General features: G+C 44.5%; 1 protein-coding gene across 1 annotated transcript in view; it reads right to left on the bottom strand.

Annotated features, from left to right (window-relative positions):
• LOC126267983 (odorant receptor Or2-like) overlaps positions 1 to 18,620 on the bottom strand; it is a 94,302-nt gene that overhangs the window by 46,010 nt on the left and 29,672 nt on the right. Inside the window, exon 3 of the mRNA XM_049973373.1 lies at positions 18,401 to 18,500. Coding sequence (XP_049829330.1) covers positions 18,401 to 18,500 — 100 coding nt within the window. The remainder of the gene's footprint in view (positions 1 to 18,400; positions 18,501 to 18,620) is intronic.

Here is an 18,620-nt window from a genome sequence, read left to right as displayed (position 1 = left end):
AATCGCACACAAAAGAACACCGTATTCGACAACAGTGTACTGCTGCTACCAAGGTCGGTCCTCACTAACGCGCACTATGTCGACCATCGAACGATAACTACACTCCTGGAAATTGAAATAAGAACACCGTGAATTCATTGTCCCAGGAAGGGGAAACTTTATTGACACATTCCTGGGGTCAGATACATCACATGATCACACTGACAGAATCACAGGCACATAGACACAGGAAACAGAGCATGCACAATGTCGGCACTAGTACAGTGTATATCCACCTTTCGCAGCAATGCAGGCTGCTATACTCCCATGGAGACGATCGTAGAGATGCTGGATGTAGTCCTGCGGAACGGCTTGCCGTGCCATTTCCACCTGGCGCCTCAGTTGGACCAGCGTTCGTGCTGGACGTGCAGACCGCGTGAGACGACGCTTCATCCAGTCCCAAACATGCTCAATGGGGGACAGATCCGGAGATTTTGCTGGCCAGGGTAGTTGACTTACACCTTCTAGAGCACGTTGGGTGGCACGGGATACATGCGGACGTGCATTGTCCTGTTGGAACAGCAAGTTCCCTTGCCGGTCTAGGAATGGTAGAATGATGGGTTCGATGACGGTTTGGATGTACCGTGCACTATTCAGTGTCCCCTCGACGATCACCAGAGGTGTACGGCCAGTGTAGGAGATCGCTCCCTACACCATGATGCCGGGTGTTGGCCCTGTGTGCCTCGGTCGTATGCAGTCCTGATTGTGGCGCTCACATGCAGGGCGCCAAACACGCATACGACCATCATTGGCACCAAGGCAGAAGCGACTCTCATCGCTGAAGACGACACGTTTCCATTCGTCCCTCCATTCACGCCTGTCGCGACACCACTGGAGGCGGGCTGCACGATGTTGGGGCGTGAGCGGAAGACGGCCTAACGGTGAGCGGGACCGTAGCCCAGCTTCATGGAGACGGTTGCGAATGGTCCTCGCCGATACCCCAGGAGCAACAGTGTCCCTAATTTGCTGGGAAGTGGCGGTGCGATCCCCAACGGCACTGCGTAGGATCCTTCGGTCTTGGCGTGCATCCGTGCGTCGCTGCGGTCCGGTCTCTGGTCGACGGGCACGTGCACCTTCCGCCGACCACTGGCGACAACGTCGATGTACTGTGGAGACCTCACGCCCCACGTGTTGAGCAATTCGGCGGTACGTCCACCCGGCCTCCCGCATGCCCACTATACGCCCTCGCTCAAAGTCCGTCAACTGCACATACAGTTCACGTCCACGCTGTCGCGGCATGCTACCAGTGTTAAAGACTGCGATGGAGCTCCGTATGCCACGGCAAACTGGCTGACACTGACAGCGGCGGTGCACAAATGCTGCGCAGCTAGCGCCATTCGACGGCCAACACCGCGGTTCCTGGTGTGTTCGCTGTGCCGTGCGTGTGATCATTGCTTGTAGAGCCCTCTCGCAGTGTCCAGAGCAAGTATGGTGGGTCTGACACACCGATGTCAATGTGTTCTTTTTTCCATTTCCAGGAGTGTACATGCCCATCAGCTAGAACAATGGTCCCCAACCTCAGTGTAATTACCTCCTGAGGGGTATATTTCTTTATTTATTTAACCTGATCAGATTAGGGCCATCAGGCCCTCTCTTACATCGGACCACTGTTCCACACATGCAGCATTTTACACATCGTAGTAACATCATGACAGTTGTTTGAACAAGAAAAATAGATTAATATAGGGACAATATGAATAAAGAATAATGAATAAGACGTAATAAAGTAAATACTGGCAGTATTTTTACAACTGCTGCTATACAAAAAAAAATATGATAAAAGCAATAATAATAACAGTGAAAGAAAAAATAAAATAGTAATGGTAAACATGAGAAAAATTGTCAAAATTAATGTCGATTTGTGTAGATGTACATTAATATATTGGTGTGTAAAGTAGCTGTTTACTGGTATAGTGGGTTTTGGTGAAGGGAGATTTAAGGAGGTCGCATCAGTTAAGAGAGCACTGGGAACTGAGGAAGATCAAGTAGGAAAAATGGAAGTAATGGGGTGAAGTGCATTCATGTACAGAGGAAGGCATTGCTGTTGCTTAAGTAGATACGTCATTAATTGTTTTTGAAGCCGGACATGTTTTTAAGTTCTCTAATATAACGAGGGAGGTTATTCCAGAGTCGGGTTCCTGCTAGTGTAGAGGACTTCGAGAAGGTGACTAAGCATTGTAGTGGAACAGAGAGGATTTTATTATGATGGGAACGTTTGTTTCTGTCATGTTGTTCAGACATGAGCGTTAAGGACGATGAGAGATATGAGGGACAGTGTAAATTTGTTAAGATAGTAGATGAGACGGTGTGTATGGAAATCTCCGCGTCTATTTGAAAGCAGCCAGGACAGTCGTGCATACGCTGGTGAAATGTGATCAAAAAGTAGAACGTCACAGATATATCGGACGCAGGCATTCATGACCAGTTCCAGACGTCACGAATTTTCGTGAGAGAGACCTTGTAGGATAATATCGCTGTAGTCAATGATTGGGAGTATAAGCCTTTGAACTAATTTCTTTTTCAGATCGAAAGGGAAGAGCTTTTTTTATTTTTTTTTTTTTTTGTGGGGCATGAAGGGATGCTGATGCTTTTTTGCACACTGCAGTTACGTGCTATGTCCAAATTAGATTATTACTCCCAAACATTTTGCTGAGGGAGAGAAGTTGACATTTGTTCCATTTATGATTAGAGAAGGTTCCAGATGTTTTGTGCTAATGAGCTGAGAGTGACCAACAAGTATCGCTTAGGTTTTAGATGGGTTGAGTTTTAGTCCTATGTTCTGTGCCCATTTTGATAGTGCTTCGAGGTCAGTATTGAAATTTTCAATAGCTTTCTTAAGGTTGATTGTTTCTGCTCTTAGATACAACTGAAGGTCATCAGCATACATGTGATATTTATAATAGGTCAGAAGCGATAACACATCATTGACACACAGAGAGAAGAGAATTGGACCTAATACTGAGCCTTGGGCAATTCCTGACACTACCTGCCGCCGTTGTGATATTATATTCCCGGACAGAACGCGTTCCTGACGAGACGTCATGTATGAGCGAAACCATTGTACTGCACTTGGTGAGAAATTTAGACTGATAAGTTTGACAAGTAAGATGTCGGAGTCGACAGTATGAAATGCTTCGCTGAAATCTAAGAAGCAGATGATAGTCGCTTCTTGTCTATCAATGGCAAGTTCCAGGTCATCTGTCACTTTTTCAATGTGGATGATAAGCTAACGATTCGATTCTGTTTCAGTCACGAAACTAATTTATTCTCGAGAGATCATTACTATTATTAAAATTTTGAAACACTCTAATACTGATTATATAATTTATCAAAAACTACTTTCTCAATTAGTAGCATTAAAGCTGTGGAGGCTACATGTTCCCCACATAGTCCACGCCTTACACATATACGTTGTGCTTTGTGCCGTACATCGCCGATGATAAACGTGAGACATATACCTAACAAATGCTCTCAAGAAAATGTCATCTCCAAGCTGTAGACAGTTTCTGCAGTAGTCCAGAAATTGCTTCATTCCTCCCTTATAAACAGATAAATAAATTAATTGACAACACGACACAGTAGTAACTACATAAGTGCTACTATAGTGCTGTACACAGCATTATTATTATTACTATTACTATTAGTGGCTGTGGTCAGACACAAAACATTAATAGCCAGAAGTCTTCCAATTTTTGCCAGTTCGGAAGTAGGCAGTGCAGCAATAAAGTGATTTAGAACATTAAGTATAGAGCAAACATTTTAACTAGGTTGATTTTAAATGAGGTTAAGGTGTGCAGGTAAAACAAATGCAGCAGTGGAGAGGAGTAATGTACGGGAAGTATGTTTTTCGTAGCAAATGTCTATCCTCACTGTGAATAGTTAGCTTTCTTGTCTGAGAAGGAGTTATCGTTAGCACTTGCAATGCACCATGAGTACCTCCAACATTCATTCTAATCCCCCTACGCACACACACACATACACACACACACACACACACACACACACACACACACACACATGCGAGCGCGCTCGCTCGCTAGCGCGCACGCGCGCAAATTAAATATCATTCACTTTTCATAATTCTGAAAATTAGAGTTTTCCAAGCAAAGTCTTTCATTCCACAGTTTAGCTAGGTTCTAAAGCTCGTGATAATGTGAGGGAGGAGGGGGGGGGGGGACAAGAGACGGCAAGGTGTTGGCGAGGGCGGGGATACTAGGTAATATCTGATTGCCCTCAGGGGTAATGGTCTAAGATAGGTTGGAACTACTGAGCTAGATCGGCGCCGAGCGGAAAAAACAACGGCTGACTAGCCAGAGAAGGCACTGCTAGCCAGGACCTTCTTAGACAAGAAGCCTGCAGACGGGAGATGCAGATCTTTGCCTACCGATTGCCGAGCGGCTCAAGAACTAAAGACAACAGCGAGGGTTACAATAAGTGATAACGTGGCGACTAATACTCAAACTAAACATATTGTTCCGCAAATTTATATGGTGATGATGGCTTTTGTCTAGATCGTAATAAATTGTATTATAATTATGCTAGTATTACAACTAATTAATTTACATGCCTTAGACATCAATGAGGCCAACGGCCTTGCCGCAGTGTTAACATCGGTTCCTGTCATATCACCGAAGTTAAGCGCTGTCGGGCTGGGCTAGCACGTGGATGGGTTCCACGCGGTATCCCTTGTGGTATTGGCGAGCGGGATGAACTCAGCCCTTGTGAGGGCAGTTGAGGAGTTACTTGATTGTGAGGCAACAGCTCTGGTCACGATAACTGACAACGGCCGGTAGAGCGGTGTGCTCATCACATGCCCCTCCATATCCTCATTCACTGACGCCTGTGGGCTGAGGATGACACGGCGGCCGGTCGGTACTGTTGGGCCTTCCAAGGCCTGTTCAGACAGAGTTTGGTTTTAGACATCAACGAGAGGCTTAATATTTTCCTATGTTCGTTTCCGAAGTAAGTCGTGCTCTTAAAATTACGAATGCCAGTATCATAACCAGGGTCCAGATTTTAATGGCAAGTAATATATTTTTTTCTTTAACTTTACGTGGAATTGTACAACAAATTATGCACGAATACATGTATTGTAGTGTAGTAAAACGTATTTTAATTGTACATAAATCCTTTTTAGTAATAGGTCACACATTTCGGCCAACTTCTGCCGAAAATACATATTTTTGTCATATCATTAACACTTAACTTTTAACGCTGACGTAATATTGCAGTGCTTGCGTGAATGGAAATGTGCGACGGACGCAATATTACGCCACGCCAGTTAAGAAGATTTTCAGTGGTGTCAAACGTTTGTTTAAACTCCCACAAACGCCTGTCATTTCTGTAGGCTTCGTAGTTTTTGCTGGGTGGTAGTAGCGGTATCAACGGAAAAAAATCGCCCTTCTGTGAAAATTTTGCTATCACCTCTTGTTTCGTAGGCGTTAACTGACATTCAAGTTCTGTTTTGTGTGATTTTGTGTTGATTTTGTGACCAAAACGTGCTGTGAAGAGGAGAATCGACTGGAGTAAATGATTTACGAAGTCGTTTCTGAGTCTACGGATGATGGGAACGAAATAATTGGTGATGATTTGGATCGCACGTTTACCGTCATATTTTCGCAGATTTTGTTCCTGCAGGTAAATCAGGAAATCAGTCTGAGGATATGGTTCCAGTGAGTGTCATGTACAATTTGTATCAATTTGTACTCCACTATGGTCTTGTGTTTTGTGTGAGTTTTTAGATTTAAATGGGCTGTAAAAGAAATTTAAACAGGATAGGTCACTTGTTTTCTTACCCAGTTATGTACTTGAATATCAGAACTCATTTTCAATTTCAATGGGATGATTACTATTAAATTGAAATGTCATATGTGGATGCAGATTTGACGCAAGCAATGCGAAAAGATGCATATTTAAAGTCCAATAAACCGAAAAATATTTTGAAATTGCGACTACATATTTGTACACGCGAGTTGTAACTTACAAAAAAGAACACATATTTTAGCCAGTCCGTGGCAGTGTGGCACACGCAGTCTTGGTGACATATCGGACCGGACTTTTGTTTCCTACTGTCGAATATTTGATTATGTATTAGACAAGAAATGTTCGAAATTAAAAAAAAAAATAGTTCAAATGGCTCTCAGCACTATGGGACTTAACATCGGAGGCCATCAGTCCCCTAGAACTTAGAACTACTTAAACCTAACTAACCTAAGGACATCACACACATCCATGCCCGAGGCAGGATTCGAACCTGCGACCGTAGCAGCCGCGCGGTTCCAGACCGCTTGGCCACACCGGCCGGCCTGTTCGAAATGTCCATACGACATCCTCAAAGTACTTAATATAAGTGAAGTTAAACGAATTGTGTTTCTTGGTAACAAACGTGTACTCTCCAAAATATTTTTCTATTTTGTTAAAAATTTTGTGCTTCGTCACGATTTTTATTCATTGATAACAATACAACAACAGTGGCGACTGATCTGGTTTTTAGAAAAACTGAACTTCTGCAACAACTACTTGCAGAAAGCTCCTGAAATCAAACTTTAAGAAGTAAACAGCTCAGGAAGTGCTTACAGAAGTTTATTTCTATTAAACGCAAACCTTACGTAATACTTAGCATGATGTTGGAAGCGCTCGGAGATAAATTAATATATTTCAAGCAGTGGCGGTTTTTCCCCGCATCTGGCCGAGCTAGCGAAATCGTCAAATTATCGTGGCCAATCAGTACAAGACTAGCACCGTAAGTGTTAAGGATACAAATATAAACACATGAAAATGTCGTTCACATGGCAATGTTTCAGGTGATATTGTTACAAATATACACAACAATTACTGCAAAACTTTATTTACCAGGCCTGTAGTAGAGAAGTAGTGTAACACACTAGTCGGTCCGCTGACGTAAGACGTCGTTGTATGGTGTCAACAAAACTCTCTTGAAGCCAACGAAGACGAGTTCAGACGTAATAAAAGTGACACCTGGTCACACTATTCAGTATGAATACAAACTCAATGTGGTTCAATATGCCGAAAGTAAAGTGCTCCAACAGATGAAGAAGTGAGGTTTTGTTCATGAATTTAAAGAGAAGTTCTTCTGCACTCCCGGGGAAACATTTTGTAAACTATGAAGAAAAGCACTTGACTGCGAAACAACACTATAATGCCGCGAAACACAGCAGCAATGTGAAGAGAAGTGCTGAAAACGAGATAAACTATCTTATCTGAACAGACGATCGTGTAATTATTCCTCACGGACGTGTGTGAGATGATGGTGTTTTGCAGCATCCCATTGAAGAAGCTGAAGAATCCATGCTTCAGACAATTCTTGGAGAAGCACGCAACACATCCAGTTTCAGCTGAATCAAAACTGAGAGTTATTTATCCCTGTGCTACGAGGAGGTGTTTATCAATGTACGAATTAGTGTTGCTGACTAAAATGTCTGACTGTCTGTAGATGAAACAACTGATGTGGGTAGGCTATATGTTGCAAATGTTCTAAAAGTTGACCGGCCTGGAGAAATGTTCCTGGAGCGTGGAATGTCAGATCCCTTAATCGGGCAGGTAGGTTAGAAAATTTAAAATAGGGAAATGGATAGGTTATAGTTAGATATAGTGGGAATTAGTGACGTTCGGTGGCAGGAGGAACAAGACTTTTGGTCAGGTGAACACAGGGTCATAAATACAAAATCAAATAGGGGTAATGCAGGAGTGGGATTAATAATGAATATAAAAATAGGTGTACGGGTAAGCAACTACAAACAGCATAGTGAACGCGTTATTGTGGCCAAGATAGACACGAAGCCCACACCTACTACAGTAGTACAAGTTTATATGCATCTAGCTCTGCAGATGACGAAGAAATTGACGAAATGTATGATGAGATAAAAGAAATTATTCAGGTACTGAAGGGAGACGAAAATTTAATAGTCATGGGTGACTGGAATTCATCAGTAGGAAAAGGGAGAGAAGGAAACATAGTAGGTGAATGTGGACTGGGGCTATGAAACGAAAGAGGAAGCCGCCTGGTAGAATTTTGCGCAGAGCATAACTTAATCATAGCTAATACTTGGTTTAAGAATCATAAAAGAAGGTTGTATACATGGAAGAACCCTGGAGATACTAAAAGGTATCAGATATATTATATAGTGGTAAGACAGAGATTTAGGAACCAGGTTTTAAATTGTAAGACATTTCCAGGGGCAGATGTGGACTCTGACCACAATCTATTGGTTATGAACTGTAGATTAAAACTGAAGAAACTGCAAAAAGGTGGGAATTTAAGGAGATGGGACCTGTATAAACTGAAAGAACCAGAGATTGTACAGAGTTTCAGGGAGAGCATAAGGGAACAATTGACAGGAATGGGGGAACGAAATACAGTAGAAGAAGAATGGGTAGCTTTAAGGGATGAAATAGTGACGGCAGCAGAGGATCAAATAGGTAAAAAGACGAAGAAGAAGAAATATTGAATTTAATTGATGAAAGGAGAAAATATAAAAATGCAGGAAATGAAGCAGGCTAAAAGGAATACAAACGTCTCAAAAATGAGATTGACAGGAAGTGCAAAATGGCTAAGCACGGATTGCTAGACAAATGTAAGGCTGTAGAGGCTTATCTCACTAGGGGTAAGATAGATACTGCCTACAGGAAAATTAAAGAGACCTTTGGAGAAAAGAGAACCACTTGCATGAATATCAAGAGCTGAGATGGAAACCCAGTTCTTAGCAAAGAAGGGAAAACAGAAAGGTGGAAGGAGTATATAGAGGGCCTATACAAGGGCGATGTAGTTGAGGACAATATTATGGAAATGGAAGAGGATGTAGATGAAGATGAAATGGGAGATATGATATTGCGTGAAGAGTTTGACAGAGCACTGAAAGACCTGAGTCGAAACAAGGCCCCCGGAGTAGACAACATTCCATTAGAACTACCGACAACCTTGGGAGAGCCAGTCATGACAAAACTCTACCATCTGGCGAGCAACATGTATGAGACAGGCGAAATACCCTCAGACCCCAAGAAGAATATAATAATCCCAATCCCAAAGAAAGCAGGTGTTGACAGATTTAAAAGTTACCGAACTATCAGTTTAATTAGTCAAGCTGCAAAATACTAACACGAATTCTTTACAGACGAATGGAAAAACTGATAGAAGCCGACCTCGGGGAAGATCAGTTTGGATTCCGTAGAAATGTTGGAAAACGTGAGGCCATACTGACCCTACGACTTACCTTAGAAGAAAGATTAAGGAAAGGCAAACCTACGTTTCTAGCATTTGTAGACTTAGAGAAAGCTTTTGACAATGTTGATTGGAATACTCTCTTTCAAGTTATGAAGGTGGCAGAGGTAAAATACAGAGAGCCAAAGGCTATTTACAATTTGTACAGAAACCAGATGGCAGTTGTAAGAGTCGAGGGGCATGAAAGGGAAGCAGTGGTTGGGAAGGGAGTGAGACAGGCTTGTAGCCTCTCCCCGATGTTATTCAATCTGTATATTGAGCAAGCAATAAAGGAAACAAAAGAAAAGTTCCTAGTAGGTATTAAAATCCATGGAGAAGAAATAAAAACTTTGAGGTTCGCCGATGACATTGTAATTCTGTCAGAGATAGCACAGGACTTAGAATAGCAGTTGAACGGTATGGATAGTGTCTTGAAAGGAGGATATAAGATGAACATCAACAAAAGCAAAACGAGGATAATGGAATGTAGTCGAATTAAGTCGGGTGATGCTGAGGGAATTAGATTAGGAAATGAGACACTTAAAGTAGTAAAGGAGTTTTGCTATTTGGGGAGCAAAATAACTGATGACGGTCGAAGTAGAGAGGATATAAAATGTAAACTGGCAATGGCAAGGAAAGCGTTTCTGAAGAAGAGAAATTTGTTAACATCAAGTATAGATTTAAGTGTCAGGAAGTCGTTTCTGAAAGTATTTGTATGGAGTGTAGCCATATACGGAAGTGAAACATGGACAATAAATAGTTTAGACAAGAAGAGAATAGAAGCTTTTGAAATGTGGTGCTACAGAAGAATGCTGAAGATTAGATGGGTAGATCACATAACTAATGAGGAGGTATTGAATAGGATTGGGGAGAAGAGGAGTTTGTGGCACAACTTGACTAGAAGAAGGGATCGGTTGGCAGGACATATTTCGAGACATCGAGGGATCACCAATTTAGCATTGGAGGGCAGCGTGGAGGGTAAAAATCGTAGAGGGAGACCAAGAGATGAATACACTAAACAGATTCAGAAGGATGTAGGTTGCAGTAGGTACTGTGAGATGAAGAAGCTTGCACAGGATAGAGTAACATGGAGAGCTGCATCAAACCAGTCTCAGGACTGAGGACCACAACAACAACAACAACGTGTGAAGCTTTCAAGGGGTAAACAAGCCAACATTTGCCATTTTGTTTGACAGCTCTATGAAGCTACTGTGACCTGATGTTGTGAGCAGAAACAATGTTCTGCTGTTAGTAACATATAGTACTTTAAACACGACTAGTTAGCCAAGGGATTCCACATTATCTACTCCAGCAAGGTGTATGTCCCTTGCCTTGCACATGTGTTGCATAGAGTTGCAGAAGAGATGCGATCAAATAACCCTGGAGTGGACAGATTAATTTCTTGTTGCAAGAAAATCTGTGTGAAACCTTCGCAACGGGTGAACAAATTCAAGGAAAAGGAACAAGCACTTTCACTGCCGCTCTCCCCTCAGCCTGTTCTTATACGATGGGGTTCTTGGCTTAATGCTGCTGAGTACTACCAACGACACAAAATAAAGACCGTGTAAGGGGTTCACAACCCTGCTGAAGCAAACGTAATTTCGATGTATTGCTCACGCGCTGCCTGCGACAGAAAATATCTTTGCTGCAATAGAGTTGCAGGTGACATCAGTCTCGGCACTTGTTGCAGTCGCTCGCTGCTATAGTGTAGTTGTAGTCTGTCGCCCGGTACAGCGCAGTTCATTGTAAGGTAAATTTTATTATTTTTATTGGCATGCGCATAGTTAAGTCACTTGTCTGAGATGTTAAAATGAATTTGTTTCAATCTTTTTTGTGATTCGTCAGCACCTGTTGACCCAGATTTGTAATATTCGATTTTTCATATAATAGATTGCAAATCTTTATTAATAATGTAACAGATTTTCAGAATATAATTTTTACTAGTCAGCAAAGAAAAGGAAGGAATAATTTTGCCTTAAGTCATTACCAGTCCAGATCCAGTCATTTATTTAAATTTAAATATTTCAGAAATGTTCTCGGATCATAGTCACGTGTTCTTTAGTAATCAGACGACCGTCCAGTTGTGTCACTAAGCAAAGTCAGTTTTTCTAACAATTCAGATCTCAGACAAATTTTGTCCAGTATTAGTAGGTAGGCCAGAATTGCACTAACATGTGCCATTTACGAGCAGATATATAGAAAATGTTATCCGGGGACACCATCATGAGGTAAGAATTTTTCAGACTGATTTCACAGGGCCATGGCGTAGCGCTACTGCGTCAAAATTTATCAGTTTTCATGAGATAAGATAAAAAACTGTAATTTTATAATTTTATAGTTTCAGGAGTGCTAGTTCTGCAAGTTTCGCAGGAGAGCTTCTGTAAAGTTTGGAAGGTAGGAGACGAGATACTGGCCGAAGTAAAGCTGTGAGTAACGCGCGTGAGTCGTGCTTCGGTAGATCAAATGGTAGAGCACTTGCCCGCGAAAGGCAAAGGCCCCGAGTTCGAGTCTCGGTCGGGCACACAGTTTTAATCTGCTAGGAAGTTTCATATTCAGCGCACACTCCGCTGCAGAGTGAAAATCTCATTCTGGAAACATCCCCCAGGCTGTGGCTAAGCCATGTCTCCGCAATATCCTTTCTTTCAGGAGTGCTAGTTCTGCATGTTTCGCAGGAGAGCTTCTGTAAAGTTTGGAAGGTAGGAGACGAGATACTGGTAGAAGTAAAGCTGTGAGTACCGGGCGTGAGTCGTGCTTCGGTTGCTCAGATGGTAAGTTCGGTGCTAGCGGCCGTGCGAAGCGGAGGTCCGATACTTCCGTCTGTGCTGCGTGCGCGAGTGTTTATTTACTTGCGGATTTAGTCTGCGCGCATGCTAGTAACAACGATCATGGCGAACAAGTACAGGAAAACTACTTTACGATTCGATTTCTGCAAAGACTACGAACGACCAAAGGCTTTAGCAGTGGACCGATTCATTCGAGAGGAAGTCAAGCTACCGCCAAACGATATTGTCGGAATTCACCTGTCCATCATTAGTCCCACGGTGCATGTTAAGATGGTAAATGACGCGGCATGTGAGAGAATTCTACAGGCGACAAAAGCAGGACTCCGATTTTGCCATAGTGACGGGAATGTCGGCACGGTAACTGTAGAACATGCTGGTCTGGGTATACGGACAATACGAGTTTTTGAGCTGCCATTTGAGCTCCCGGCTGATGAAGTTATCGGGGCTTTTAAGCCATAAGGCACGGTACATGGTCACACGGCAGAACGCTGGACACAATTCGCCACGTACCCCGTTCTTAACGGAGTACGACAGATCACTATTGATCTTAGAAGCATGTACCGTCCTATCTGACAATTGGTGGTTGTCGGGCGGTGGTGATTTACGATGGTCAACCACGTACATGTTCTGGCTGTGGCCAGGAGGGACACTTCAGGTCGAACTGTACGCAACGGCGGATTACGCAACTGCCTTCAGATGTGCGGGAGCCATCGCCGGCTATGACAGTACTACCGATCACCTATGCCAAAGCCCTCACTGCGTCCGCTGATGACCGAAAGGACACAGCCCCGGTGGAAGATCAAGATGGCACTGTCCGAAACCTTGTCGCAGACGTCGGGATGACAGAGGGTGATGCTCCATCGAGCATACAATCTACAGCGACATCATCAGATGAGACCGAACTCCCACCAAGCACACCGATAGTACACGAAGCAGTTCCAACCATTACGGATGCTGTTCCGTCTGGAATGCACTCTGAGAGGACTACATTAGTTTCGACCGAACTCCCGCCAAGTAAAACGATGGGACTCGAAACACTTCCAGTTCCTACGGATGCTTTTCTGTCGGGCAGCCGTGATTCCCTACAATCTGAGGACACGGAAGGAAGATCACGCAATCAACGTTCCCCGAAAAGGAGGAAACGGCGGCGTCGCACGACATTTCCTCTGGATGACTCCCCTTGCCCTGACGACGATGTGCCTGTGGACCAAGACGACACAACAGCCTCTACGAAACAGGATGAGGCAATGGAAACTGTTCGATCAGAACCTCAGCGGTCTGTCACATTGACGGTACCGGGACGTGGTGATGCTGAAGAGGAATCACAGCCAGTTGGCTCTCCAGACGCAGATACTATGGCTATGGACACGAATATATCACAGCCTGAAAAGATGTGGTATGACAATATTGAGGAGGAGCCGGACGTCATACAGAGGCAGCCGGCACTCACGAAGATGGCCTAATAATTGCTGAAGGTGAAGGGAGAGGGGCGAGAGAACGTCTTCTAACTGAGCCCCCAGCGCCGATGCAGGTAGATGTTGCGCCTCGACAGAGTGGGATTGAACGCCATGCGAACCGTATTTCGACGTTAAATATAAATGACGTGCGTTCACCGGCCGAAATACACCTACTGAAGGAAACGATTTGGGCATCTGATGTGGATATTGCTTTGCTGCAGGAAGTCCACATAGCTGCGCTCCCATACATCGCAGGTTACCAATCCTATTCGTCACATGGAGATCACAATGGTAGTGGGGTGGCAGCTTACGTGCGAGATGGCTTCCCAGTGGAAAACATGTCTTATCTTCCGTCGGCCAGTGGAATGGCTTTCACAACGTTTGGGACACGCATCATCAATCTTTATGGACCGTCGGGCAATAATCGGCGGCGGGAAAGGGCGCACTTTTATGCAGAAGAGATTGCTCCACTATTCCATGGACGTTATGAATGTGTAATAATTGGTGGAGATTTCAACTGTGTTCTCAGCCAGAAAGACCAATGGCCGCAAGCAAACATTAGCCAGGAGTTGCGAATCGTTGCCAACGACATTGTACTTAGTGACACGTAGGAATTGCGACATGGAGATGCACCGGGATACACCTATGTGACAAGTCATTCGGCGAGCAGATTATGTCGCATTTATATCTCACGGACTCATACAAATGATGTCCAGGACGCGAAACGCTGGCCATATCATTTTCCGATCACAGCGCTTACATCTGTACGGTGCTTTTTCCCCGTAGAGAGGTGTGGAACAGTAAGGCCCCGTGGAAACTAAACATTCAACATCTACGTGATCCTCAATGCCGTCAACGGATCCTTGAGACATGGACGATGTGCGAGCGAAGGGTTGGAAGGTATGGGACGAAGCTTGATTGGTGGCTGACTTGTGCTAAAACGGCGCTTCGCCACACGTTCATCTCATATAGCAGGGAGATGGCAGAATGGCGCCACCGTACGACCGACTTTTATTTTGCAGCACTGCGTTACCTGGATGATGGTCCGCCGGGACAGGACATCTCAATCGAACGCAAAAGGATAAGAGCTAAACTAGTGACTTTATCTCGAAACATCTTCAGGGAACCATGGTGTGCGCCAGATGTCACGATACGATAAGGCACGAGATTCCTTCCATGCACCACGTCGTGAATGAATGAAAGCACCGACGACGCGTTTTGGTACGGGAATTAATTACCCGCGAAGACCGAAGAGTGACGCGTCAAGCGGACATTGTCTCTGCATTCGTCGACCATTACCAACACATCTATCGGGAAGAAGCAGCCCCTGTCGATGACCTCGACCGTATAGCCACGCAAGTCTCCCGTACACTGGCGGTGGAAGCCGCGGAAACCCTACTGGAAGCCATTAGCTGTGAGGAAGTACATGACGCGATCGCACAAGGTGCGTTGAATCAGTCCCGTACAACGAGATGTTAAATTCCGATGCGCCTATTCCACCGGCTTTTATGGAAGGCCTCTTGGTGCCAGTGCATAAACCGATGCCAGGAATTACGGTCAGACATTATCGCCCCTTCACCCTGCTTAATGCCGACTATAAGATATTTGCACGGTTGTTAGCGTCTCGATGTCGTATGTTAATTCGTAGCGTTCTCTCTCCAGAACAGACGACACCGGGTGGATCGGTGAATGTGCAAACAGCTACTGGCGAATGCCGTGATGTGATAGCGCTGGCGGAGGAGTGCCGGCTTAAGGCAGCGATGGTGGCGGTTGATTTTGACAGTGCTTTTGATAAGGTGCGCCACAACTATCTGTACGTTGTACTGGAACAAATGGGATTTCCTGACCGTTTTACTGGTCTGATTAGAAGGTTTTATGGGGACGCACAATCCTTGGTACAGGTTAATGGGCGTACAGCAGGGCCCATTCAATTTCGACGATCCATTCACCAGGGCTGCCCTCTTTCGATGCTGCTGTTCGCAATAGCGTTGGAACCATTAATTGGGAGGCTAACCAATTCTCTTTCTGGGATAGAACTACGGGGCTACACCTTCAAATGTCGTGCCTGTGCGGACGACCTCCTGCTGCTCGTTCGTTCTGAGGAAGAGGTGAAGACGGTTCTTGAACTGTTGTTGGACCACAGTGTGACGGCGGGTAGTGCAGTGAACATGAACAAATCGGCGGCAATGCCGGTTGGAAGGGGCCTAACGTCGGAAGAAATCAGTCCGTTTTCTTATGTGCAACGATTCCGCTATTTCGGCATAGACTTTACCTCATCTGTAAAACATACTGCGGCAGTTAATTACCGAGGTATTTTACAGACAACATGTACCATGGTCCGACAACATCTCCTACGGCGCCTTGATCCTTTGCAGCGAGTCGAGTATCTGAACACTTATGTGGTTTCTCGAATGGTGCATATTTCGCAGATCCTGCCCCTACCACTCACGCTCCGACGTCGACTTCAATCAGCACTAGGCTATTTTGTGATGATTGGGTCGCCCCTCAAGGTGCGATACGAAACGCTCACGCTCGCTACGGACAAGGGCGGACTCATACTTAGGAATTTTCACTGCCGAGCGACGGCGCTCCTTCTAGCAATGGCGTAGCGGTCGTGATTCCCTTACATCCCGCCTACTGGATCTCCTAGTTCCAGCGTCCCTCACACCTCTGGTGGCGGTGGGCAACATTACGCAACATTTTGCGCATGTCTCAACATTTATCGTGGAACTTAGTTATGTCAGAGACGAGCTTCCGCGCACGAGACCGCTATGTGCGAGGGGATTTTTATGTTTGGCTGCTACGACGGATAAGTCGTAATGTCATTGAACTCAAACACCCCAGGTTGCATTGGCCGAAGATTTGGAGACATGTGCACCAAAAATTCCTTCCTACCTTCGTTCGGGCACTGTGGTTCTCTGTCGCCTGTGGCAAGTTCAACACCAACCAACGGCTGCATGCAATTGGACTAGTGGACACTCCACTATACCCGAAATGTCGCCAAGTGGATGACGACCATCACCGCTTAACTTGTATCGCGGTGGAGGACGTCTGGCTCCTAGGAAGACAGGTGGTGGCTTGCTACCTCCGTGTCACCCCGCAGCATGTTACCCCTGCTTCCTTCTTACATCCGGAGACTGACTACTTTCCGGCGACTAAATCACAGTCGATCATCTGGGTCAAAGGTTGGACAATCGCGTGCCTCTATGGGGATGCTGCCAAGTCGCGACTTGACTTTTGATATTTCTTGCAGCAAGCCCACAATGAGGTTCATAGATGGTCACACTATCGGAAAACCTTTGCCAACTATCTTCAGGCAGCCTCCTTGACCCCCCACGCAGTTGGAATGTGCCGGGTGCAGTCGGTGTGCTCATTTGACAGCTGATAATGAACCTCACGCTTCTCTCACCACTCAATATGTAATGCACATACTATACGATGAAATGATCTACATGTTCCTTTTAACAGAGTGATCTTTATTGAAAATAAATAAATAAATAAATAAAAAAGATGGTAGAGTGCTTGCCCGCGAAAGGAAAAGGTCCCGAGTTCGAGTCTCGGTCGGGCACACAGTTTTAATCTGCCAGGAAGTTTCATATCAGCGCACACTCCGCTGCAGAGTGAAAATCTCATTCTGGAAATATAATTTTATTATTTAATACGGGAAGGTTACAACCGTCTTTTGTGACCATGACAGCGATGAATAAGGTGCTAAAAAATCTGTGAAAGAGATCTTTAGAGATACCTTATCCGGAAGCTTGGCGTACATCAACACCGAGTTTTTAGTGGTATCTAAAGACATCAGATGACTGGAAACTGCTGGTAATCAACTGTGTGAGCCCTGGATATTGTGCAATATGTGCAGAATGAGTTGAGTCGAATTCGTGGTCGAGTGTCAGACAAAGTGAGCAACAAATTGCAAAGTGCCCTCCAGCGGGATCCTGAATAGTCTGCAATGTGCAAAAATAGTGACAGTCTTTCTGGGAATGCCACAACACTCGAAACAATGAACCAAAGCTGGCCTGTAGTGACTCGCCGTCTTCAAACACGTTAGGTAACGTCCTGTGATGTGGAAAGGAGCTTTTACAGTACAAAACTATAATCAGCGACAACTACAGGCCTTTTAAAATGGAAAAACTGAAAGTGCACCTTGTGATCCATTGCGCCGGCCTGTGTGGCCGAGCGGTTCTAGGCGCTTCAATCTGGAACCGCCCGACCGCTACGGTCGCAGTCCGAATCCTGCCTCGGGCTTGGGTGTGTCATCTCCTTAGGTTAGTTAGGTTCAAGTAGTTCTAAGTTCTAGGGGACTGATGATCATAGATGTTAAGTTCCATATGCTCAGAGCCATTTGAACCATTTTTTTGATCCATTCCAACTCTGCAGAAACTGAAGATTGACAGGACGTGTTAATTAATTTTTAATACTTTATACAAATGGTGTGCAAAAGAAAAAACATGGTTTTTTGTGTTTGGATATATGTTATTGTTTTCACCGTACTTCCTAACTTTTCGGATACATGCAGTCATTTTAAAAAGAAGCGCTAGTTAATTCCAAAAACTGCAAAAAGTAAGTACTATACTCACACTGTGTGCAGAAGTGAATTTTGTATTGTTTGATATCCAAAAATTAACAAGAATGTTTTAAATAAACTTACGTAATTTATTTTCAATATCGTTTTTACACAAGTTTTAGGTCATAAATGCCTGCATATTTCGCAAATTCTTAAGTCATTTTAATGTGAGCCCTATTCACAGCTGCTTTAGTGAAAGGTATTTCCTTCACAGCTAAGAGTGCTAACGTCCATCTGAGTTTCTTCGCAGTGTCACAGTGATTGCAGAGACCAGTAAGTCTGGTGACAGTTTTGCTAAGACGTCTGAACATCTCACACGCAGCTTTGTACTCACAAATGTTATCTGGTACAGCGTGACACACACTGCTACCACGCTGCACAGGAACTGCGTCAACGACACGGGGCTCATCACGCTGTCCAAGAACTCCAGGTACCTGAAAACCAGAAACAGAGAGGCGACAATGAGGCATCGTCAGTGTCGAGGATAGCAACGTTCCACGAACTGTGGAAGGGCTTCTTATTCTTAGCCTTATACCCCAGGTTACAGTAAATGA

This window comes from Schistocerca gregaria, chromosome 1 (genome assembly GCF_023897955.1).
Source record: "Schistocerca gregaria isolate iqSchGreg1 chromosome 1, iqSchGreg1.2, whole genome shotgun sequence".
In the NCBI taxonomy this organism is placed as follows: domain Eukaryota; kingdom Metazoa; phylum Arthropoda; class Insecta; order Orthoptera; family Acrididae; genus Schistocerca; species Schistocerca gregaria.
The sequence above is the reverse complement of the archived record's forward strand: the minus strand, read 5'-3'. Positions and strand labels throughout refer to the sequence as shown.